General features: G+C 34.8%; 1 protein-coding gene across 13 annotated transcripts in view; it reads right to left on the bottom strand.

Moving 5' to 3' along the window:
• The window catches only part of LOC136837493 (uncharacterized), a 1,465,013-nt gene that overhangs the window by 393,699 nt on the left and 1,044,655 nt on the right, over positions 1–26,659 (bottom strand). For all 13 annotated transcript variants that reach the window (XM_067102285.1, XM_067102289.1, XM_067102292.1 and 10 more), the window contains one exon: positions 6,476–6,601. In XM_067102285.1, coding sequence (XP_066958386.1) covers positions 6,476–6,601 — 126 coding nt within the window. The remainder of the gene's footprint in view (positions 1–6,475; positions 6,602–26,659) is intronic.

The following is a 26,659-nucleotide window of genomic DNA, read 5'->3' as shown; positions in this document are numbered from 1 at the left end:
AGTTAATATCTTTTAACTACCTGTAAAACCATCTCGAAATTTTTGCCTTCTTTAAACCCCTCCCCGCCCCCGGGAAAAAATAAAATCTCTCGAGTTCTTGACATAACACTTAGAATGTCACTGTATTTAACTTCTTAAATGAAATATACTCCCCATTTTAGTCCTCCATCCAACCCTTCGTTTTATGCTATCCGATCTGGGTTCAGCATCGTATACACAGCCCATACTCTTCCATTTTCCCATATTATTACCATAGTTAACTGGTTTAAGATCACAAAATGCTGTTTGGTCAAGAAGTACAGCAATATAAAAGAATATTGTGCTCGTTAAAGGGATATACGATCACAAAAAACCCTATTTGCTTTAGCGATATACGTCCAGTATACATAAATTGTATTTGGTCCAAGGGTATGGAAAAAATACAAGTGCTGGCCATCTAGCTTACAGCGGCAAATTTTATTTGGTCAAAGGACAGAAATTTAGATGATACCATATTAGGTTCCAAAAGAAATTTAATCACACTAAAAATTACGTCTGTCGCAAAAATACAGATCCCAAAGGAATATATATAACACACACACACACACACACACACACACACACACACACATATATATATATATATATATATATATATATATATATATATATATATATATATATATATATATATATATATATATATAAGGTTTTTGTTACATTCCAGTTCATGTATGTGTGTCCATATATGTATATATATGTATATATATATATATATATATATATATATATATATATATATATATATATATATATAGTAAAGAGATACAGACATAAACACACATATACATATGTACACATACATACGCACATACACACACGTACATAAACTGGAATGCAACGAAACCCGAATGAAACAGTGAAGTTATTTTGTCGGTTGCAACCGGAATACGTGTGATGAAAAGAGGAATTTCCGGAGGGCCTCCATAACTATGTCTCCTCTCATTAACCATTAATGGAAAAATCGTTCGTTAACAGGTGGTTAATTTACTGTTGCCAGAAACATGTAAGTGAAAACACACCCAAATACTCGTCATGTTATTATGCGCGTTGCTCTACTGGCTTTTTCGGTGCATTCCTTCAGTCTGGATTTGTGGGGGATTATCTTCCTGTCTACACACACACAAATACATAAATACATACATACATACCCATACAAATATATTTACATACACAAGTACATATGTATGTATATATATATATATATATATATATATATATATATATATATATATATATATATATATATATATATATATATATATATATATATATATATATATATATATATATATATATATATATAGTATCTGTGTGTATCTCAAATCATCATCACAGGCTTGGAAATAAACCTGCAACCGGTCACGAACTACACCAGTCTCATTTTTTTGCCTGTAGTAATGTGTGATAAACGAATCACGTGTTAAAGTAATTATAATTGTATGTATGCAAATATAAATATATGTCTATATATATATATATATATATATATATGTATATATATATATATATATATATATATATATATATATATATATATATATATATATATATAGATAGATAGATAGATAGATAGATAGATAGATAGATAGATAGATAGATAGATAGATAGATAGATAGATAGATAGATGGCTATAATTTCTTAATTTATGCATAAGAATTTCTGTAAAATATGGGTTATAAACTATCGGTAAATTTTAACAAACCCTAAATCTGACAACTTAGTCATACGAAGATGCTACAATCATAGTAGAGACCAAAATAAATCACCAATTAATTTTGGAATAACTTCTGGATTTAAAATCCACAAGTCTGATTCAAAATTCTATGGATACGAAGAAAACAAAAACAACCTTGTCCTACAGGGAAGATAAACTGTATCTAGTACAAACGACCATTAAGAAAGACATCTAATATCCAGATCGCCCTTCATAAATCCACCTTTGTATGTGTATGCACACACACACACACACACTATATATATATATATATATATATATATGTATGTTTACATGTTCCTGTTTAATTCATTAGAATTTTTCGAAACTTCATTCGAAACTTCATTCGGCCAAGATGTTGAGAAGCTAATCACAACATTATGTTCTTTTGTTTCAATTTACTGTCAACATGGGAATGCTTCAATTTCTTTTTTTAACTGGGATACGACATTTATGCTACCCTTGAGTTTAGGCCATCTGCAACTGAATATTCATATATATATATATATATATATATATATATATATATATATATATATATATATATATATATATATATATATATATATATATAGATACAGATTGTATGTATATGTATATACAGATTGTATATATATATATATATATATATATATATATATATATATATATATATATATATATATATATATATATATATATATATATATATAATAGTACTTATGGAGTGTAAGTGCGTACACACATGAATACGTCCTCATCATCGCGTCGGTAGCTTTCACAGCCAAAGGCATTCATTATTAATAATTTGTGATATTGAATATTTGCGCATAAGAGTATTATTAATTATGATATATTGCAGGGCCGCTAATGAGTTTCATTTCCTTTGAAAATGCCGCTACACAAAAATATCAATATGAAAATTACTAAGCCGTTTGATTTTCTAATTATAGGCCTAATGTGTTTGCTACGCACGTCTTGAATCATTGTCTTTCATATATTTCCCTTTTCTTCGTGTTTTCTGGAATTATTCGGCCAATAATCTCCATGTTTTACGTAGGGATATTAAGAAAAACCAAAAGACAAACAAAACTGAGAAACAAATACATCAGACTCTCGCAAACAAAATTACCGCCTCCAACTTAATTCACTGTTATATCTCCACTGATCAATTAATGCTACACGTCACTAATCAGCACACGGAGACGTATGAAATAACTGAATTTTTGTACGTATATTTCTCTATATTTATGTATTTAACGATAAATGTGGCTTGCTAATGCTGCTTTCTAATTACTTAATTCACTACAGATTTCATCAGTAACGACTAAGACTGGTAAACGTACCTGAGAAGCATTCGACACATGTGGATTACAAGGCGTGAGCACTCTCGCATTTTATGGGGGCATGGAGCAATATAGTCACCGTCTCCTTATTAATTAATCGGGATTCAAGAACTAAAATGCTCTTTACCTTTTTCAAATTGATAATTGCTCACAATTTACTACCGTTTCTTTCATTCTTCCCCAGCTCATTTTCATCTTTCCTCAAATACAGACATTCTTTCCTTGTGACGACTACAGTTCTGAGACTGAGCATGTTATCCCTTGATAACATTTGTCCAAGCCTTTTTGTGAGAAAGGTATGCCAGACCTTGGGGCAATAACAATACACTTTTATGTCTTCACATTCTGAAACTGGAAACAGCCAAACATTTCAGTTCTGCAGCAGCGGCAATCATGAAATTGTCTTCGAGAAAAATTACAAATTGAAGGAAGCACATCAAAGGAAAAATGAAAATCTGCTTCTGAGAGATGAAAGGTCTGAATAGTATCCACGAGCTTACTGACGAATTCAAGAGTACCTTGGGATCAGTTGATAGAATGGATTAGGTAACAAGGGCAAGCAGAGAGGAAAGAGCACTCAAAGGCAAATAAAATCACAATATGAGAGACCGAGAGAGCTTGGTAAATGGAACACGGGCAAAGAGATGGGTTTATGCAAGTAACCGCGGATGTAATCCTAAAGAGTGCAAGCGGAAGCGTGGAAGACTTGAAATTGAAAAGGAGGGAGGGAACAAGAAAATTTCAGATAATACAGACTATTGGTAAAGTACACTGAACTGACCGTGATGTCACAGGGCATAATGAAATTCTATCTTTAGAAAATGAGCTTTGAATCAGATAACTGAAACTGAATGTAGATTGCGATTATTATCAATAACACAACAGATCTGCATTTCTGCTGGGATATATGCAAATCTTTACACAGCTTCATAATGACTGATGATAATTTTATGTTGGCTCGGCAATGAGAGTATGATACATTCTGTTCTATAAGGAACACAGTATTTGCGTAGAAGATGAATGACTATCAGTAACAAGGTAGGTTCATCCTGAGAGAGAATTTCCTGTTTTCTCAAATTAACAGTATTTGATTTCGATGAGTGACATCATACAAACTACCTCATTCTGTCCTTACTACTACTACTACTACTACTACTACTACTACTACTACTACTACTACTACTACTACTACTACTACTGAAGCTAATCTTTCACGGGCAGTTTCTTCAAGATAAGGGGTGGACAGCTTACGGTACATAGCACCTAAAACATCCACTTGTATTCTTCCAAAGGAGGAAACAGTTATTTCCCAAAAACCTGAGTGTTTCTTAAAATTTTCACTAATCACTTCTCAATACTACTACTACTACTACTACTACTACTACTACAATAATAATAATAATAATAATAATAATAATAATAATAATAATAATAATAATAATAATAATAATAATAATAATAATAACAATACTCAGTTTTTATTTTCAGTCTAACGGATGAAATATTTGTTGACATCTTTTTCTGGTGGGGGTTAGAGAGAGGGGATGTTGCAATCTATACTGAAAAATACACACAGACACAGTATGGCCATGAGAGCAAAAATTCACGTTGCATGAAGCAAAATCATTTTGAATTTTTACACTCATTCCAAAATATTTTCAATATCAATTTACAAAAAAATCGGTGTTGATTTAGAAATGGATACAATATCCATTTGATGCAAAATAAAGTGCTACTGTATACCATAAAAGCAATGTCAGAGAAACCCGGAAATTTCGCGCATTTTTTTTATTCCATCTTTTTGTTTTGAACATTCGTAATTTTTATGCGCGTGTGTTATTCAGTATATCCCAACGGCTATCTTTTATTTCACAAAATAGAAAAAAAAAATTCGTTGATCGAAATAATATTTTAATATAAAGCAAAAATTAAATGAAAATTGTCTGAGCTATTTTTCCAGCTACAATGGATGGAGCGCATTTTTTATTATATCTTTTTGTTTTGAACTTTCGTATTTTTTTGTGTGCGTTATTCAGTGAACCCCAACACCTATCTTTTATCTGACGAAATAAAAAAATATTTCGGTAATCAAAATATTTTAATATTAAGGAAAAATTAAGTGAAAATTGTATGAGCTATTTCCTTTTTGCCTACGAAGCTACACTGGATTGACAGCCAGAGGCCAAGACATAATCAACCCAAATTGAAAAAATGCAAGAAAATAAAAAGGAGTATAAATTAATCATGAAGGATGTGATAACTTCGAAGCTCTGAGAAATGGATGTTACAGGAATCATGGATACCCGCATGGCAGTAAAAGCAAAGGTTAAACATATCGATGCTAAGCAAAACACAACACATATTTGCATATGTGCTGATGGACTACTTATGGATGATACGATCTCATACACGATCGGCACATAATTTGGATAAATTCTGTTTAGTGTGGTACAATAACACCTAGTAAAACAATGAATGCCCTAAATTCTGAAAGATTGGATTAAATAATCACCTACAGGAGTGAACAAGGTCGTCATTGTCAGCAATATAACGGAATACAATTCGAATTTTTATTAACACTGTAGGATCCTTTGCAAAATACATTATTAATCAGCGGATATTTTTATGAATTAAGTAAGATAAAGAAGAGACCTCAAGTGATTCGAAAGCTCGTAGGAATGCCAACTCTTCATTTTCTGCTTAACCTGGTGTTATGTTCCCCTGAAAAATTCTTAACACATGGCAACCAAGCAGCCGATTTTACTCTATTGCACTAAAGCCTACAGTACAGTTGAGCGTTTAGGAGCAGTCCATCTTGAATTTTACCTTTATAGCCACAAACTTATTTATCTAGTCTACCTAAACTTCGAATTATAAAAGGTCTTATCATGACATGCGGGAAAAAGGGTTAAGAGAACAGGATACGCACGATAGAAGAAGATGGAGAAGTCTAACACGGAACAGCGACCCCACATAGAGATGGGCAAAGGCTGAAGACAAAGAAGACAAAGAAGACAGATGCTTCAGACAGTGAGCTACGAGAGTGATCTCGTAATCTCGATTTTGCAAAGACCTCAAGCGACAAGCCATCTGTTCTCGCAGAGTAAAACGTTTTGATAACTTTAAAAGTTTCGAACTATCTACCGACACGAAAGTTTCATATAACACGTGCACCAGTTTGTGGTCTGTACTCCGTCACAAACATCAGCTTCGGGTTACGCGTCACTCACTAGGCCCTCGCGCTCACACGTTCGCAAAAGCCGAGGGGTACACGGGCAAATAAAATTTCAATGACACGTCAAACATTTGGCGGTCTCTTAACTCGCAGAGAAGCAAAGGCAACAACGCCGAACCGAAAACAAGAGTGGACAGACATTTCATGGCGTCACCTACCTGCCCAGGGTGAGGGTGTGGGGTACGGGTGGCCCGGGGGAAGGATTGAAGCTGACCCTTCCTTTCAGTCGCAGGTCCTTCAGGTGGTGCCTGTCGCTGTCGAATACGGCCAGCCTGGCGTCGTAGCTGCGGGAAACGAGAGAGAGGAGGAAAGTTTAGACATGATGTACAAGACAACGTTGCCACTGTCACACTGGTTAATATTCTATGTTAATTATTCTATTTATATTCCTATGTGGGTCATTGAACTGCCACATTTACATGTATGAAACTGCATACAAAAATACCGTAGAAAAATATATCTATCTGCATGCACTTGTATGTATACTGTATATCTGTAGCGTATACTTCCATTAAAGATACACACGCTTACATTACCTTATCGATAATGTAACTCTGCCCGAAAAATCCACATTGGATGTATACACAAATACAGGCACATAGGTGTGTTTTATACAGTATTTATTACTGAAAACTGTTATACATACATAAATATATATGTGTGTGTATGTAATTGTAAGCCACAATGCCCTCTTAGCTTCTCGAATTCTTCGCGCTTTTTTGGATACGCTTGTCACTACAAAGCCTTAAGATCCAAGTGCAAGAAACTGAAGTGGCTGTGATGTCCGTTTCCCGTATCCAAAAAAAGCGGCAGGAATTGAGAAGTTAAGAGGGCACTGTGGCTATTACAATTATATATGTATCTGGTATAAAGCGACCAGTAGATTCTATATATATATATATATATATATATATATATATATATATATATATATATATATATATATATATATATATATATATATATATATATATATATATATATATATATATATATATATATATATATATCCTCCTGCAGAGGAAAATGTAAGCAAATATGTTTCCTGTATCTACCCTCTCCTATAGAACCATGGAAAGCGAGTTCAGCGTAATTCAAAAGATTAACAAAAAATTATAAGGCCTAACGGTATGCTAATCTCTCCCATAACATTTCATATAATATTTTCACTGCAGCGCAACTACTGAATGCAAAGCTATTGTGAAATTTTCCATAGTCTAAATCCCTTTCCAATAGATGCAAATATTTAAATATGGTTGATGTAATATAAAAACGCAACATAAAAATATACGTAAAATTCCGGGGTAAATATACCTATGTTTTCACCTACAGCGTTAAGTATTCATTCATATAACCGCATTGAGGTTTGTTCAAAATTATTAGCATTTGGAGGAAGAAAATAGGTATTTTATTCAACTTCCATTATATACATTCACACACACACAAATACACACACACACACACATATATATGTATATATATATATTGATAGATATATGATCAGCGTTCCTAATGGCGAATGATGCCTAAAACCACTCATGCCTTCCATGTATTTTAACTTTTACAAATCTCCGCTCGTCACGAGTCTTTCTTCTCGTAGTTCTCATCCAACTGGTTATGGATCTTCACACACTTCTGGTGTTCACTTTCAGCGGATTTATATATACATATATATCTGTAATAACCACAATGAATTCATAACTCCTCTATTTCCTTACTCCTTTGCCAATTTCCTCACGCCAACCAATTGTGAGGAATCGAATCTCACCAAGAGAGCAGAGCCTTTTTTTTTTTTTGGGGTTTGTTCTCCATACAGTTTCAAAGCTGTGCAGTGATGCGCGCATCGAAAATCAAAAAGCGAGGGAATCGAGACTTCTGCCATCATTATTGTTATATATATATATATATATATATATATATATATATATATATATATATATATATATATATATATATATATATATATATATATATATATTTATAATTTTACACACACACACATATATATATATATATATATATATATATATATATATATATATATATATATATAATATATATGGTCACCGCTAGACTGTTACTTTAATTACCTAATCGTGAAAGAACTTCCTGTAGAGAAAATTCCCACAACATTGGCTGCTCCATTACGCCTTAAAGATGAATAGGCAAAAGCCATGGCCGCTCCCCCCCACCCCACACCCCGGTCCCTCAACCAACATATCCAGGATCCGTATGGCGATTGTGCCTCGTGTTCAGGGACTCTGATTTTTTCAATATAGTGACAAAGGCCAATGTCGCTTCACTTTACTGTTCAAAAGAACAATGGAAATGGAAAAACTGAGTTTGCCTGCCACCTGGAAGAGTTCAGCCATTCAGTGTGATGTACATGAAAATCCCTAAAAATTCATCTTTCAGTGTGCGGTTGTATAAACGACTGCACGAACTCGTGCAGGACGTCAGGCATTTGATAAGCGGAGGCATATCTATGAAAGCTACAGGTACAATAACAGAAGCAAAGGAAAACTGTAGGTCCAGAAAAAAAGGCAGGTTTTGAGCCATATGCAACTGACACCTCGAGAGTCACGTGTCCACGATGCTGTGCTTGCTTACAGAGGTATAGAAATCAACTTTAAAGTTGAGATACGTAGATTATAAAAGGATAATTCTGAAGGACCAGTGAAATCGACAACTGACAACTCCGTTTCAAAGTGGGAAGAAGATTATTTGACAAGAAAAAAAATACCTCAGCAAAAGTTTGAACAATGATTGCTGTCATAAAGGTGAATTACCATGATGGAGCAACTAATTTTTGGATGACATGTTAACATATTCGTCAACATAGCTAAGCTGAAAATAAAGGTTAATCCTTGCACTCTACTGGGAGCCATTGGCATATGAACTGAGTTCATGGGACCGAAAAAACAAATTCGGGAACCACGACGTAAAATACTAACCTGTCACGATACCTTCAATGGCAGTGACACGCTCATTGTCTAAATAAAGAAAAGAGGCTCTTGGGACACAAAGGTTTCACACACACACACACACACACACACATACATACATACACACACATATATATATATATATATATATATATATATATATATATATATATATATATATATATATATAAAGTGCATGTGTGTAAATATATATTTATAAAATAGAAATACTGACAATACAAAAACGAACTTCAACGGTTTTGTTAAAGTCATAAATATTCATACAACAAAATAAAAGCAAATCAGAATACCTCATTTCATGGTGCATCAGTGTAGGTAATATTTCTTTCATAAGAACACACCAGCAGATAAAAAACAAACATTTGCAGGAGGAAATCATGACTGCAAACAATGCGCGTTGACTTAGATGTTGAATGATGGGAGTTTCAGCAGTTAATTATTTTTCCTATTCTGACAGAAACAGGGGAAAGATTATGTAAGCACTGTTGCAGTCAACATCAATTACCAGAGAAATGGAAGTGAGCGAGGGATTTCTGAAACAAAGAAAAAGCTGCACTCAAATTTCATATCCAACAGAGGAGTAATCAAAGTTCTCGTCAACTATATCAAAGTCCCTATACCTAAATCAAAGTTTACATAAAGCACAAGTAAAAATTTTGTAGAAAGAAAACATTCGTTATAAACTTTTCGTCCCTTTTTTCCCAATTTCAAACCCCCTGGTTAGGGGAGGGCGCACTAATTAATCAGAGCTAATTAGAGAAGGGTTTTTTTTTCATAATAATAAGTGAAGAATCTAATGGAAAAATAAAATGACATCCGTGTTTGATTGTGGTATTTTTTCAATAAAATCAATAAACGAAAATATGATATAAGAGAAAAAATACATTGTAAAATATACATCCATCTGTCGGTAATAAAAACGTAATATGATCTGTAATGCAAACATACACTACTTATAAACATGAATATAGACATTATTTACACACACACACACACATATATATATATATATATATGTATTAATTGATTGATTATGGCTACTAAAACTGTCGTCACAATATATATATATATATATATATATATATATATATATATATATATATATATATATATATATATATATATATATATATATATATATATATATATATATACATACATATACATACATATATATATATATATATATATATATATATATATATATATATATATATATATATATATATATGCATATATAATTTCAATAACCACAAAGTCCTTTGAACTTCTCGTTTTCCTCACACTTTGGAAACGATTGTCACTAATGAGCCTTGATCTAAATCACGAAAGAAATGAAGATATTCTGATGCCCGGCCGAGATTAGAACTCGCGTCCAGGGTATCAGAACAAGGTATATATATATATACAGGAAGAAAAGAGGGAAAGAAAGAGCCTTCTTTTTATTATTACAATTATCATGCAAATCGATTTCAAGACCATTTGGCGATTTTCATACACTTGCAGAGGCGAGATTGACAGCATTACTATACAATATGCTACAGAACTAAAGTAAATGCAGTAAGTCTTAGCATTCACAGTATATTAAACTGACCATACGACAACACGGGCTCTTGCTCCTGGAGGACAGGCTATATAGGAAGAGGTTAGTCAAGCTTTAAGATGCCGTTACTCCCGCCACGCCAAGGGGTTCACAACGCTCCACCAAACTCTTCCGAGTTTTGGGATATGGTGTGTAATGTCGCATGCAACTGCCCTTTAATACAGCAATGCCTGAGCAACGTTACTTGTACCACCGATGCTCAGAGAGCACGAGTCCGATCCTCTCTCCTAACTGAATGCTTCACTGATCAATATATCGAGTGAAAAGATCAGTCGAACATTTTCGAAAGACTAAAATTCCTGCAGATGCGGAATGGAATTAAATGGAATTAAAATTCAGCGCTGGGACCTACGAGGTCATTCAGCGCTGAAACGGAAATTGAGATTAGAAAAAGTTTTAAAGGTGTAGCAAGAGGAAAACCTCACAACTGCACTATGAGGCAATTGTTGGAAGAGGGGGTGAACAGAAAGATGGAAGACAGATAATATGAAGGGAGGTACATTAAACGGAATGGATGGGGTTCCAGCTTGGTGTCCGAAGGGACCTGCAAAGAACTTAAGTTGTGCCTACAGTGCATTAACCCCCTACGGAGTGCAGATGTGGAATACTCGAAAAGAGCGAAAGGAGGGAACCGTAACAACGCTGTAAGTTAAGCATAAACGAATAAAAATATCATAATGAATAAAACTATTACATCTTTTTAATCGTGAAAGGGACAAGGGTTAGACAGATTACACGGCAACATTCAATAAATGGGAAAGTTCCACCGATGAAACAGATCAATAACGAGGAAAATCGATATTTTTTAGTATTAGGAAAAGAAAACATTTGTATGAATGACATTAGCCGTAAAATATGTTGTAACGAGCTTGATGGCACGCGCTATGCTGCGCTGGAACCTGGCTCCTCCCTACCCTCCCGATCCCCTACTACAAATCCCCACCCGGGGCGGACAAACAGGTCTACAGGTGGAGGGTGGGTGTGTCATGGCTCCCCCACCATCCCGATCCCCTACTTGCCCAGCCACCACTCGCGGCCGACAAACAGGTCTGCAGGAGGAGGGTTGATGTGTCATGTCTCCCCTACCCTCCCAACCCCCTACCTACACCGCCCCCACTCAGGGCGGACAAACAAGAAAGATCCACACGGATTAAAAACCCTTGTCTGAAGTATCTCAAAGCTTCATCAAATGTCTCTGCCTTGTCGGTGTAGACGATGCCCCAAATCACTATGAGACTTTTCTTCATATCAAACACAATATATAAACTATAAGTATATATATATATATATATATATATATATATATATATATATATATATATATATATATATATATATATATATATATATATATATATATAGTCCGAAGGTCCGATAGTCGTAGGTCTAAGCCGGCATTCCGAGGCAAGCGGCCCCCACCCCCGCCTCCATGGCTAATACGGCAAAATTGTAAACAGTAAACACCCCTAGGGTACGTTATGTTGGTATTTTTATGGGTGTTTACTGGTTACAATTTTGCCGTATTAGCTATGGAGGGGTGGGGGGCTGATTACAGTCCGTCGGACTATCGGGCCTTCTGACTTTCGGACTATCGGACCCTCGGACTATCGGGCCTTCGGACTAAAAGGGCGGTCACCATATATATATATATATATATATATATATATATATATATATATATATATATATATATATATATATATATATATATATAATATATATACTTAAAAATGAAAGGGCTGTGGATTTAAATTTTAATTTGACGATGGCGAAAACAAACAGCTGACGAACTTGGTCTGAACAGAAGTACATCAGATTCTCTCAGAATTACAGTATTAGATACAGTCACGTTGGTAAGGAGATATGAAGGAATGACTCTCTCTGGCTATGATAATTTGGGGGCACAAATGGAAAAGAAAAATAATGTAAGAAAGTATAAACATCACAATTTGAAAGTGTATATATATATATTCGTTTAATTTCAAGCACATAACAGAGCTGATGTTCACTCAGGGAAATGTCCCAAGTATACCTATTTCTAACCGCCTAGTTTATATATAAATAATAATTACCACTGCAATAAAACATTATTTACCAAAACAAACAGGAGACACCAAAAATTATGAAATTATCCAAATAGCTATGCCTTACTACCGTTCAATAGTACTGTAATAATATCAGCTACAAAAACCACAATGCGGAGAGAAGCAATATCAACACAACACGAAGAATTATGTTCATCCACTGTTAAACACCCACATAAAATAACAGAACCCTTCAAAAGCACAAGTTCAACTTGCCTAGTCAAGGACGAAACGCGATTAAACCGCGAACTGGCCGCGCGCAAAACAGCCCGAGACGTTAACAGGCGAATAAAACGTCCCCGAACAGGGCTCTTCAATGACTAAATGGCAGAGAAGCGGATGTATCGTGTTTAACATAACCCATGCATTATTCAGCGGCCGGAGGAGTTATCTCGAAAGCCGTCGCGGGCCAACTTCCAACGTCTCTATCGAAAACTTTGTAACGGTGTACATGGAAAATCTTAGTAACTATTAAAAGTTCACTCCCCAGAAAAGAAACTTTACGACAGTTGGAAATGGAAAGGGAGGAGGGAGGGAGGGGAGGGTAACTCATCCTCCCCCCTTTTACAGCAAGAGGTTCATCCGAAAATGTGGGGAATGTCAGTTTAACAGATGCGATAAACTTGTGGGTAACTTGGTATGCGTGTTATTTTTATACATAAGTTAGAGCAATACGCTGTTTACATATATATATATATATATATATATATATATATATATATATATATATATATATATATATATATATATATATATATTCAAGAGCGCAATAACTGCCACATTCATACGGAAACGTCAATGTACACGTCCTCAATATAAGCTTAATTATACACCAACATTGTTGAACTGAATTTCCGTATTAGAAGTGAAGATTAGATTTAAAATACGAATGAAAGAAGAAAGGTTCAATCTCTTACGATAAATGATTTGCATAGTATATGTGGCATAAGAGAAACTGAGAGCGAGAATGTGGAGATATAAAGGTCAGAGATAGAATAGTGTGAACTGAGATGGTTCTGTAATGTGGAGAGAATGGGGATGATACGCTGGTGAAATTAGTGTGAATTTCGGAAGTGGTAGGAGGATGGAGAGGAAGACCTAAGCAAACATGGGTTACTGGAGCAAGTGTCTGTGAAAGTTTGGTGACTGGTGCAATGAGTGTAGGTAGGTTCGCCATGCTGACGTGCCTTCTTTTTAAGTATTAGAAGACGCTTATAGACCTGTTTCCTGCACTGCAGGTTCATCCATGATGAAGTACTTAGAATATGATTATCGCATTTATCACTAATTTTGTCTTTTCCTGGAAACCACTCCCTCTTGGGCGAAGCGGCTTTAAGTTTAAAAAGAATACGTATGTATTTCTCTAGTGTATGTATGGTCTCTAAGTGATATAGGTATTTATAAAACATACGAGAGAGAAAGAGAGAAATCTCCCAAGATTCTTCATGTAAACATAACGAACATTCTAAATAATTTATTGACACGTATTTCTCGGAGCATATTATTCGCCTCACGATGGTTTTGTACCAAAACTGCCGGTAGCAGCTATTTGTTGCGTAAAGGACTTCCCGAGGAGAAAACAGATTGTTACAGCCTAATATGAATACTTGAAGATGGGAACTGGCTTTTAAGGCGATCCACCAATAATTTTTGGTCTGCGACCTTATATAATTAAATGCTTGGTTCAGGCTTATAAACCGATATGAAATAACTGCTGTTACGAACACTGAAAGTAAGTTACTTGCTAAAATACTGTATTTGTGTAAGAATATCTTTATTAAGCCCTTTCTCATAGAACAATAGTTTGGTTATAATGCTATACACATTTCATGCATAAAACCCTGCATTTCTACCTGAATAATGAGAAAAAAAATTAAAAATCACATCTTTGAAATTCGATAATTTATCACTCCTGAAATCAGATTTTGAACGGGTGGCAGCATTATCCTCTCGAATTTTGGACAGAGGATAACATCCCTCTCCATCCGGGTACCCTTAGAGGATGTTAAGTACTAAAGAATGGAACGCCGAACCAAAGAGTGCTACACATTCAAGGAAAACAGTCCAAAAAAAGAGTGGGTGGGTTTGACCAGTCATTAAAACCCATGTTGTGGTTTTTGTCACAATTATCAGAAAACATAGAATCTCTGCCTCTTGACATGTCACTGTACTCCAATGGAATGACTAATGTGGTATTACCAAGCTTTTCCAGAAATCAATACAATTTGAGCTGAGCCACATTTTTGTTTAATACTCGAGAATAATTATGTCCCGAATGGTAGACAAGTCATTATCAGAATAATCTGATAAAAAGCTCTTCACCTTGATGTATGCCCTTTGGAAACAAGTAAACAATGAGGCGAAGTTTCTTCGACGCAATCACGTTTTCTATACAGCCGCTGCAGCGTACAATCAAGGCCACCGAAAATAGATCTATCTTTCGGTGGTCTCGGTATCAAGCGCCGCGGCCCATGAAACTTTAATCACGGCCCGGTAGTGGCCTATCCTACATTGTTGCCATAAATACGATTATGGTTAACTTTAACCTTATAAATAAAATTAAAACTACATAGGCTAGAGGGCTGCAATTTGGTATGTTTGATGATTGGAGGGTGGATAATCAGCATACCAATTTGCAGCCCTCTAGTTTTTAAGATCTGAGGGCGGACAGAAAAAGTGCGGACAGAAAAAAGTGCGGACGGACTGACAAAGCCGGCACAATAGTATTCTTTTACAGAAAACTAAAAATCAATCTCAGAATCTATGTTACAGGTTCTAAGCGTTCAAACACCTGAATTTTCCTGCGAATGCTTATGTACAACATTTTTTGAAGATTCTAGGGCACTCAGGGAACTGCTAAAACGTATAAAATTCTTCTTATGACCCAATTAAAACTCATTATAGCATTACTGAAATCACAAATTGTTCAACGTTAAAAGTTGTGGCACATCCATGAAAAGTCACTGCCTTCAACAGCAGCGATGACAACCCAAATGAAAGTGTGCCGGCGTCAAATTTAGAGCAATTAGACTTAATAACAACAATGTATTACCATATGTTCCAGCATGTTCAATAGGCAGGAATTTGCGTTAATTTGGCTGAAAAATCTTTATTTCAAGTTAAATTGTCTACTGGTACCTGTCAAGTTTCTTTCACGAAAAGATAATGGATGTACTTTAGGTTGAGATTTTTATGGTAAGAAAAAAATATGACTCATTCCTGCATGCTAGACTAATACTGCGAATAGAAATGTTTATGACAGATTCCAGCATCACGGATTGCAAGATGGGAGGTACATATGAGGCAATCAGTCGAGAAACATTCCAAGCGCCATCCTGGGTCAAAGTATTTTTTAGTTTATTATATTTTAAAAATGGCGCTTGGCATGTTTCTCGACTGAAAAGCTCATATACACACCGGGATTGGAGAAAACTTGCCCTAAAACCAAAATAACCTCTGAACTGATGAATTTTGACAATTACTACTCACAGGTGGAAATTACTCATGCTAGCAAGCTGTCATTCATCACCTACCAATTAAAACTAAAGATCAAGTCCTAACTACAAAGAGGTCAGTAACTGCTGATGGCGCTCCAGCTTCAACATTAAAAGACCCAGTTCTCCTGTATTAATATTCAACCACTTAAATTTTCGATTATGGAACCACTGCGGTTTCCCCTTTGATAAATGACTATATCTCCTTCAAGGGGTTGTGTTGATTCATGTTGCCCTAAAGAATAAAGGGTAAAGGAAACATTAAGGCTTTAATATACGTAGCAGCGAGCATTTTGAAGTAGAAATTAAAGATGAATTAAACTCCCTTCACAAAGAAGTTACCCTGCCTTTCGTTGTAAATGGAACTGCAGCCCTAACTGGGAACATAGAATGTTAAAGTGGACATACATCAACCACAGTCGTTTCAAACATCTGGCTCTTGCACTCAGTACTGCAACAAAGGCTCTTTTACACATGAAATGTTACGACTCCCCTGTACTGACCACTGCAGTGAAATGCAATGGCGATATATATCACATATAAATATATTTTGATTTTTTTTTCTTTTGCAACTTTTAGTATGAAAGCTACCTTAAAAGGCACAAGGGCCATTTAATTGTACAAACTCTCCTGTCTGACATGTTCTGTCATTCATCACCTACCAATTAAAACTAAAGATCAAGTCCTAACTACAAAGAGGTCAGTAACTGCTGATGGCGCAGAAAACAGAAAAGGACAAGCAAAGAATATAAATGAAACATGCCTAATAATAAGTTGGTTCTCAAAGTAAACACACACACACATACACACCCACACACACATTATTTACATACTAGTGAACCTGTCCCGGCAAAAATAACGGGAATTCTAAAGTAATACTATGGTATAGTACGCATGTACGAAGTACAATATAAACTTTCGGGTTTAGGAATCTGTGACAGCTAAATGTAGAGTTCGCTATCCATATAAGAAGTGTTACAAGAAAAATTATGTATATGTATAATTTATATCTGATAAAAGGAGCCCATAAAAGCGCCAAAGGGCTCCTTTTATTAGGTGGAACTCTGTTTTAACAGAGAGTATAATATAAATTATATATATATACATAATATATATATATAATGTATATATCTACACATACATACAGTGTATATATTAATGAGTGTACATACGTACATTCCTGCATAAATACATACATATACAAATTCCCCGCCATATTCTCTACCGCCCTAGTCTTTATCACATTGATGTCCATTTCTGCTACATGCATGATTTAAAGTGCAATACTGGCATAGTATCATCGTACTAAACGTTGAAGGCTAACAATCAGGTCCATTATGTTTTTCCTTACAGTCTTCTTCCTCTTCCTAGCCGTGAAGTTAATATAAAGGAAAGCACTCAAAATACGCGCGAAAGAAACAGAAATAAGCCGTGTAATGAAATTTCCATCATATCTCGAGTTCGACGAATAAGAAGTAGGGAAGTTCATTTTAAAATAACCGGAAACTTCCAGGAAACTATTTTTTAAAGAATTTTTTACTTCAAGTTGAACAACTTTTATGAGGAATCGGAGATTTTTCGACAAAGTTGATATTGTTTGAGACACGGGCTTTATAAAGAATGTTTGTTTGAGAGGCAATTAAATCGGACAGTGAGTCCGGAAAAAAAAAAAAAAACATGGAAAATGATACAAGGTACTTGACGCATACAAAAATTTGTAAGAAATTTTGGTAATGAACGTTAAAATATCAAAAACAATTTTTAGTGATTGCTACTTTATGTTTGGCGTTGTATCATGACGAGTAAGAAACCTGCTATGAAATATTAACTTAAAATAAAACTGGGTAATTTATATAATCTGAAGCTGAGTCATTCAAAATGATAAAAATCTTGACTGAAAACTGGAAGAGAATAAGATTCCAAATAAGTGAGAGCCAATCATAAATGATAAGACAATTACATAATAATTTACAAATGTTCTAAAACTGCTTTTAAAAACTGGTAAAAATAACAGGTGGAAATGCACATTACCGGTTTTAATCCATTCATGGAGCAGGAGTAGGGAATACAATAATAAAACATAACGCATTACTCACCGTAATAACGTTATCATTATTCATTACTTCTAATGCGAAAGCATGGTCATATTTGCACCATTACTATATCACTAATCCTTCAGCTAAAAAAAAAACAAGACCGCAGCGTTCACTGCCATCTCTTTACATGGGAAAATGAAAAAGAAAAGGTGGAGCATTGCAAATTATTACGACGGCAAAACACTACAATTCATTACAAGGCCCTTCCGATATATATATATATATATATATATATATATATATATATATATATATATATATATATATATATATATATATATATAAATATATATATATATATATATATATATATATATATATATATTATATATATATATATATATATATATATATATACACAAATTATACATATAGGTATATAGGTAGACAGAAAGATAGATAGACGGTTATATAGGTAATGCACTGAGATAGTTAGATATACAGATAGATAAAATGTCAATAGGCCTACTGTTTCATGACCTCCGATATCAAAACACTGGAAAAGTAAGTCTCGCGGACTTTACTTGAACACGCACAGTCGCACTCGACAGAGCTGAAAGCTGATCGTTAAATAGTCGAATTAATTTTTAACGCCCGTTTCGGGAATATGCATTTTGAAATTCGACAGCTAGAATCTTCATAAAAAAAAAAAACCTCAGGAGATAATTAACTATGTAAGGTACCACCGGCCATTATATACGTGGAAAGAGAAGAGTGTATTTTGGGAAAAGGACGTAAACAACATCCCCTAAAAACACACAATGATTAAAAAGCAAGAACTACTTATAACAATTTATCACAATAACATGCTTCTTCAAATAAACCGAAGTTGTCGTAAAATTTAAGTGTCACATCAGGCAAAATACATAATTGGAATATTTAAAATACAATAAATCTTGCATTAGATTAATGAATATCGAAGGACAAATACACCACATTAGTGGAGATTTATAATATTTAAATGCTTGTCAAGACATTCAGGACAATAAAAAAAAAAACGAAAACTTTTAGCGATATCCTGAAAAATGAAACTGTTCTTACAAACTTCCTTCACATTTTTTCTTTTCAATAAAAGGGAATTTCTTAGGGAAATAATTTAAAATAATCTGGAGTCTTTATTAACTCGGGTCTAAAAACGCACGATAAAAAAAAATTATCTAATAGATTTTAAGACAACATCAAAGAAAAAATAATACTTAATCAAAGTTTTCGGAACGAGATTCAGGAAAAAATGACCACACCAACAGTTTTCAAAAACATTGGGAAAAGTGTCTCTTATAAAGTTTTTGAAAATGTTTTGGACAAGTCATTCAGTGTCTCTTATAAATTTTTTGAAAATGTTTTGGACAACTAATTCTCAAGCAAAGATCTTCAAACACAATACGCTGACTGCTCTCAAAAAAAAGGTATAAGTAATTCCAAAGAGAAATACTGATCTACCCATGAAGGGCAATATGGAAATGAAAGTAAGATACAGAAACAGAAGCTTACGATAAGATCTGTAGCTTCATCCTTATCAATAAATCAACACTGTTTTACTACTGCTGCTGTTTCTGTAAATATTTCTGATAGCCTCATTCATAATAAACTTAGCTCTCAGCTTGTACGAACGAAAATGTTATTCCAAGCACTAAATCCACGCTGGTACGGCTTAGTTTTTGTCTGGCAGACGACATTTCGCAATAAAAATCCTGCCAACTAGGCCATTCCCTCCAAAGAACCTTTCAAATCTGCAACCACCAGTTACACGGAAATTACTGCGTGGAAGTTACATGGATATTAACTGTCCTCCTCAATTACTGACTTCTCTTGAAGAAGAAATAAAAAAAAATTAAAGGCAATTTAAACATAACAAAAACCACTCCTGCGTTACAATATAAGAGTAACTGCAACCTGGAAAAACTTGGTGGAGCAATGGGCTCGCATTCGCAAGTTCGGGGTTCGGATTAACTAAGGATTAGAAAAACAACTAAAAAATGCGACGAAGTTTCTTCCGTGCAATCGGGTTTTCTGTACAACGTATAATGCTGTATGAAAATCTCAGCCACGGCCCACGAAACTCTCAGCCACGGCCCACGAAACTCTCAGCCGCGGCCCATGAAACTTTCATCGACAGCCCGGTAGTGGCCTGTGTTGTTGGCACCTATATCGGTGCCAGACGCACGAACATGGCTAACTAACCTTAAATAAAATAAAAACTACTGAGGCTAGAGGGCTGCAATTTAGTAAGTTTGATGATTGCAGGGTGGATGATCAACATACCAATATGCAGCCCTCTAGCCTCAATAGTTTTTAAGTATTGAGGGCGCACGGACAGACAAAAAGCCACCTCAGTAGTTTTCTTTTACAGAAACTAGAGGGAGGGCATGGGGCAAATAACTTCAACCCGAAGGCTAACACCTTCTAGCGCCCTCAATAGGAGGGGAAAGCGTAGGTAGGTAACGTAGTGGTATACATAAATTTACACATATGAATCTCTCATTACTTAAAATCTATGTTACATAATCTCATTACCTAAAAGCTAATATGATTAAAATAAAATCTAATGTCTATAACTCTGACGGCATATAAAATAAAATTAATACAGGGAAATCAAGTTTTTCGACAGACAGCTCTCTAGACTAGATCACTGGTTAATGTGATCGAGGGTGTTGTGTCGGTGACCGCCCTACAGTGGAAGGCCCGATAGTGTTAAGGTCCGATAGTCCGAAAGTCAGAAGGCTCTTAAACAGGCCCGATAGTCCGACGGACACATATGTATATATATATATATATATATAAATATATAACATACATACATACTAAAAACCAACATAATTACATATATACTGTATATCATATATATTAATATATATATATATATATATGGAGGCGGGGGATATAATAGGCGGGGGCTTGCATATATGCCGGAAACAGTAAAACAGTACTTACAGTAAAGTATCGGTTTACTATCGGGCCTTCGGACTCACATACCAATTAACTGTTTAACTCAAAGTTATTGGTTACCTGATATGGACTGCCAGGATCTAATTAGAGCGTTATCATTTACAGTCTAAAATTGTTATCTGCACTATCTGTACCAAATACTCTTCAGCAGAGAAAATAAAGAATAGTTAAAAATAAAATGGGCTATAAAAATATTGATAAGACCGATCTACCAATGTTAAGTGTTGGTCTGACATATACAAGAACAGATACAATGGTGAACTTGAAAAAAGTATATTTTCTTTTCTTCCCAGCAATGGGAGAGGAAATTCTATTCCATCCTTCTGTCAGACAGGATAACGCGTCAGCCACCTAAAAGGAATAGCAGTTAAGAATTCCGCGGCTGTTAAAACACATATTAAAAATATACTGTATATCATATATTGACCACCGAATTGGCTATATATATATATATATATATTTTATTCTGAATGCCTTGCACTTTCCTCTGCCGGAAAATAAAGATCTTCAGATTAAAGTCTTGATTTGCGAGAGAGAAACCGATGGGAAATATCGGCTCTTGATCAGTGTCAGACTCTGATATGATTACCAGGATCTTCACTCGCCGGAGGTCATTTACATTTGAAATTGTTATCTGCATATTGGAGCCAAATTCTTCAGTTGAAGGTCAATTTATCAACTCTTGGGTTGCTCAATTTAGCGTAAATCTGTTGGTCTAGCCCCACAAGAACAGATCAATTGAACCTTTATTTTCTTTCTTCCCAGCAATGGGAGAGGAAATTTATTCCATCCTTCACATAAATAATTTTTCAGCCACCTAAAAGGAATAGCAAAAGCACTGAGGCTGTTTAAAACGGTGTACAAAAAACAATCTTTTTGTATTAGATGTTGACCACCGAATTGGCTGCTGGGGTCTTACTTTTATTCTGAATGCCTTGCAGTTTATTCCGCCGGAATGTAAAGATCTTCAGATTAAAGTCTTGATTTGGTATGACAACAGATAGGAAATATCGGCTCTAAATCTAAGTGTCAATCAGAACCTTACACAGGCACACACACACCACGGGAGGTCACATTAAAATTACAGATATTATATATATATATATATATATATATAGGTCAATTTATCAACTCTTACAGTTGCTCAATTTAGCGTAAACTATAGGAATAGTTCCACGATCTTTCTTTCTTTCTCTTTCTCGCTATTTATGCATACTCTCACATAAATATATTTTTCAGCTTCAGTAAGTGCAAAAGCACTGATTTAAAGGGAAATTTCTATCTTTTGTATTAGATGTTAGGCCTAATACCAAGGTCTTGGCTTTGTGTGTCAGTTTATTCCACCATATACATAACTACATATTTTGTGTGGTATGACAACAGCAGCCTAAGGAAACTAAACTCCAAGTCTGATCACTATATATACACACATAAAAATTATATATATTATATGTGTGTATGTATAAATGAATCACGAAAAATGGAACGTGATGAAATCTATAAATAAAGACAAAATCTACAAAGGTGCTAAGTAAAGGACAACAGTTGAAAAGCCTCGCAGCACTCAAGTGTTTTCTTTCTTTCGTGGATTTTGTCTTTTATATATATATATATATATATATATATATATATATATATATATGTATATATATATATATATATATATATATATATATATATATATATATATATATATATATATATATATATATATAAGATATATATATATACATATATATATATCATAAAGAATAAATGAATTCTGAACTAAAGTGCCTTGGTCGGAGCTGCAGGGCGGTAAGTGACCTCAGTCGATTTGGGAGTGTTCTTTTCAACTCTCAACGTAAAACCGTCATTTTTTATTGGACTGGTTCAGTAGTAATCAAATAATACATATTTTGGGTGAGCTGCAGACATATACCTATCTATGCTACTGCTGAAAAGGAACTGAATACAACCAATTTCTGGCCTTAGTGAAAAAAACACTACCTTAAAAGTAAGGGAAGTAAAGATGGGCATTTAGGTTTTGTAGCAAAGCAATGAACGGGGTAAACTCATATGGTATTTTTTGCAACAACTTTAGGCTTTTTTTTTTTTTTTTTGCTACCTTAACATTCGTAGTCCTTCCTATGAAAGTAAGAATATCAGGAGAGAAAGGGCGTAATTCTCTATTCAGCGACACGTAAGACCTGATTCTGCGACCACTGAAGACAACAAGATTCCTAAAATGTCTATGTGGCAATGAGTCTGTTGTGCGACTTTCTCTCTCTCTCTCTCTCTCTCTCTCTCTCTCTCTCTCTCTCCCCCTCACCTTCCTTTATTTCTTAGTATGCCTGCATCGAATAAGAGTATATATACTCGTAATGCTGGCCTTCCCAACGATCTTTACATAGAAAAGAAATAAGTTGCCTCATGAACGAATCCTTTTAGTTCGTTACTGCGGAAAAAAGAGCAGGGAATATTTTTTATCCTCATGTAGAGGCTTCATTAGCGAGGGAGTACGGGAACGGAAAATTCCCCACGCTGCGATTTGTTACCATCCTGTTCATTTCCAAGAAGACCACTTAAACTAGCGTCCCGCAAATTGGAACGGACCGAGCTCTATTAGTAAGTCGATACAGCCACTCCCGCGATGACTCAATTGAGAATTCTAAAGATTAATCGTTCCCGAGTTGGTTCCAATATTCTTTCCTTAATACACACCCGACTTTTTGTTTCTTTGGCTTGGGTAATGGGATTTCCAGTATGTGGGCAGTTGTCCTACTAACAAAAATAAGTGACTTTTTCATGGCATTCCGCGCAAAGAGCCTTATCGTGCTGTGAAAAATAGAATAAATTAAAATTTTGCCTTTAGCTACTGTACAATTACAGAGCATTAATAAAATATATACTTTAGTTATCCAACTGACAGTGAACTATTTTGGAGCTAAAGGAAGTGACAAACGCTATATAAAACACAAGAGACATGAATAAATCGAAAGCTTCCGGATTTTTAGAGACCATTGCAAGTTTTTCCCATCAACATTTTATATTTTAATTAAAATGTACATTGCGTACCTTTATAGGAATACCTTCAAAATTTACCTGTTAGTTTTATAACATTACGTAAAATTGAAATTAAATTTTACTGATAAATTTACAATATTCCAATGAACAGAATGTTATTCATACAGTTGCTTTGGAAAAACTTTTTCTTAAATTTGATAAATTAAAGAAAATTCGGATTTAAAGATACCCATCCGTTCTTCATTGGTTATATTTTCTGTATAAAATTCCTCCACTCAATCTACTTTAGACATTCTGTTGAACAGCGCAGTACTCTATGGTAATATTATAAAATATAAACTTATATTCCAAGGCTATTTAAGCAGTACCGTCGCTTTTCACGCTCCCGTCTAAAAGCCATTTGGAAACAAAATAGCAAAAAAAAAAAAAAAAAAATTAAAATAATAAAATAAAAAATAATAAAAATAAAAAAATACTTTGTGATATTCACATCATGATCAATTTGACTATCCATTAAGCAATACATACTTCCACTATAGCGCAATGCTAATCTTGTCAGTAGTCGACGTCAAACCTAACAGAATATGCGTGCAACATGGTTGCAACAAAACAGACTGCTGCCACGCCTTGACAGAGAAGAGAAAATCTGGCTTAGACAGGGAACGAAAGAAAGCAATTCAACTACAGTACGCGGGGTAAAAAGTAACAACCCCATTGGCTATTTTCGTGACTCTGTGACCTTTAGATTGCCTGGCATTATAAGCTAACTTTGTGAGGCAATACGAGATGATATTATCGCTTTTTATTATTTTACATCAAACGGCCCGTTACAACCGAAATACTGTGAGTGGGAAAATTACCCGCAGATACAACCAAAAATATGATATAAAGAAATATTTGTCATTCTGCTTAAATCTCTCTCTCTCTCTCTCTCTCTCTCTCTCTCTCTCTCTCTCTCTCTGCTTGAAGGAGATAACACTCAATTAAAATCTTCTCCATTTAAATACAATGTTTAGCATATATCAGCTATTCTAACATTATAACATTATCTCATACATGTCCAGTGGTGCAATACTCCGTAACTTTCCCCCATTTCTGATTTTCCCAATTTCTGTAAAATTCCCTTTTATAAAAGTGTGTGCGTGTGTGCACATGTGTCATTTGTTTTGAGGGGACAGACTTCCCTCTTCCCCTCGCAAGGCTCTTTCTTCTTTCATTCAGTCAGGCAGTGTATTTGGTAATGAAGTTGTCTGTCGGTACGCCTTCGCGCTCACAACAAGAAAGCTCTTTTCGAGGCCAGTATCAGAAAATAAACAAACAAAAACGTCAAATGCCGTTATTCGCATCCCTTACGGTATCCTCTTCCAAATAAAAAATGCACTTCCATCTTTTGGTGTTAAGATCAACAAGAGCCACAAAGGGAAAAACCACAGCATACTTTTCCCATTCTAAAAAAAGTGCTTTCTTTTAAAATCTCCAATTCCTTTGGTGCGATGATCACCAGGATCAAGCACTGAGGAAAAGTTCCAGCAAAGAGAAAAGGTTCCAGTACAGAAAAAAAAGGTCCCAGCACAGAAAAAAAGGTTCCAGCACAGAAAAAAAGGTTCCAGCACAGAAGAAAAGGTTTCAGCACAGAAAAAAAGTTCCAGCACAGAAAAAAAGGTTCCAGCACAGAAAAAAGGTTCCAGCACAGCAAGAATTCTTATAAACGTGTCCTACGCAGCTGTTTCCAGGTGGAAATCAACTGAACATTCATGTCCACGTAAAGGGATTATTGAGACGGTACACTGACCTTTTCTCACCCTGAATTTGGCATTTTCGGTCAATTTCCGATAAAGATGGGGGCGAGTTTTGCACCCCAAAAAAACGCTTACCCAAAAACATCACGGTGAAGGAATTCTGAAATGCTAGAAAGGTGATAACGACATTCAACCTGACTTTTCCACCAGTTCTTTAGATCACAGAGATGTTTCAGGAGAGTAAATGCTGAGCACAATGTTACAAATGTTAATTATGAAACAATTTATCGAAACTGATAAACCTGCCGTCACGAAAATAAGTTAAACATCGAACGAGCATAGAAAAAATTCATCTCTCCGAAAGAAATGTTCAAAAACAGAAAACAAAAACTTTAATTCATTCCCAAT

The sequence above is a fragment of the Macrobrachium rosenbergii genome, chromosome 59 (assembly GCF_040412425.1).
Source record: "Macrobrachium rosenbergii isolate ZJJX-2024 chromosome 59, ASM4041242v1, whole genome shotgun sequence".
Taxonomy (NCBI): Eukaryota; Metazoa; Arthropoda; class Malacostraca; order Decapoda; family Palaemonidae; genus Macrobrachium; species Macrobrachium rosenbergii.
This window is presented reverse-complemented; position numbering and strand designations above follow the sequence as displayed.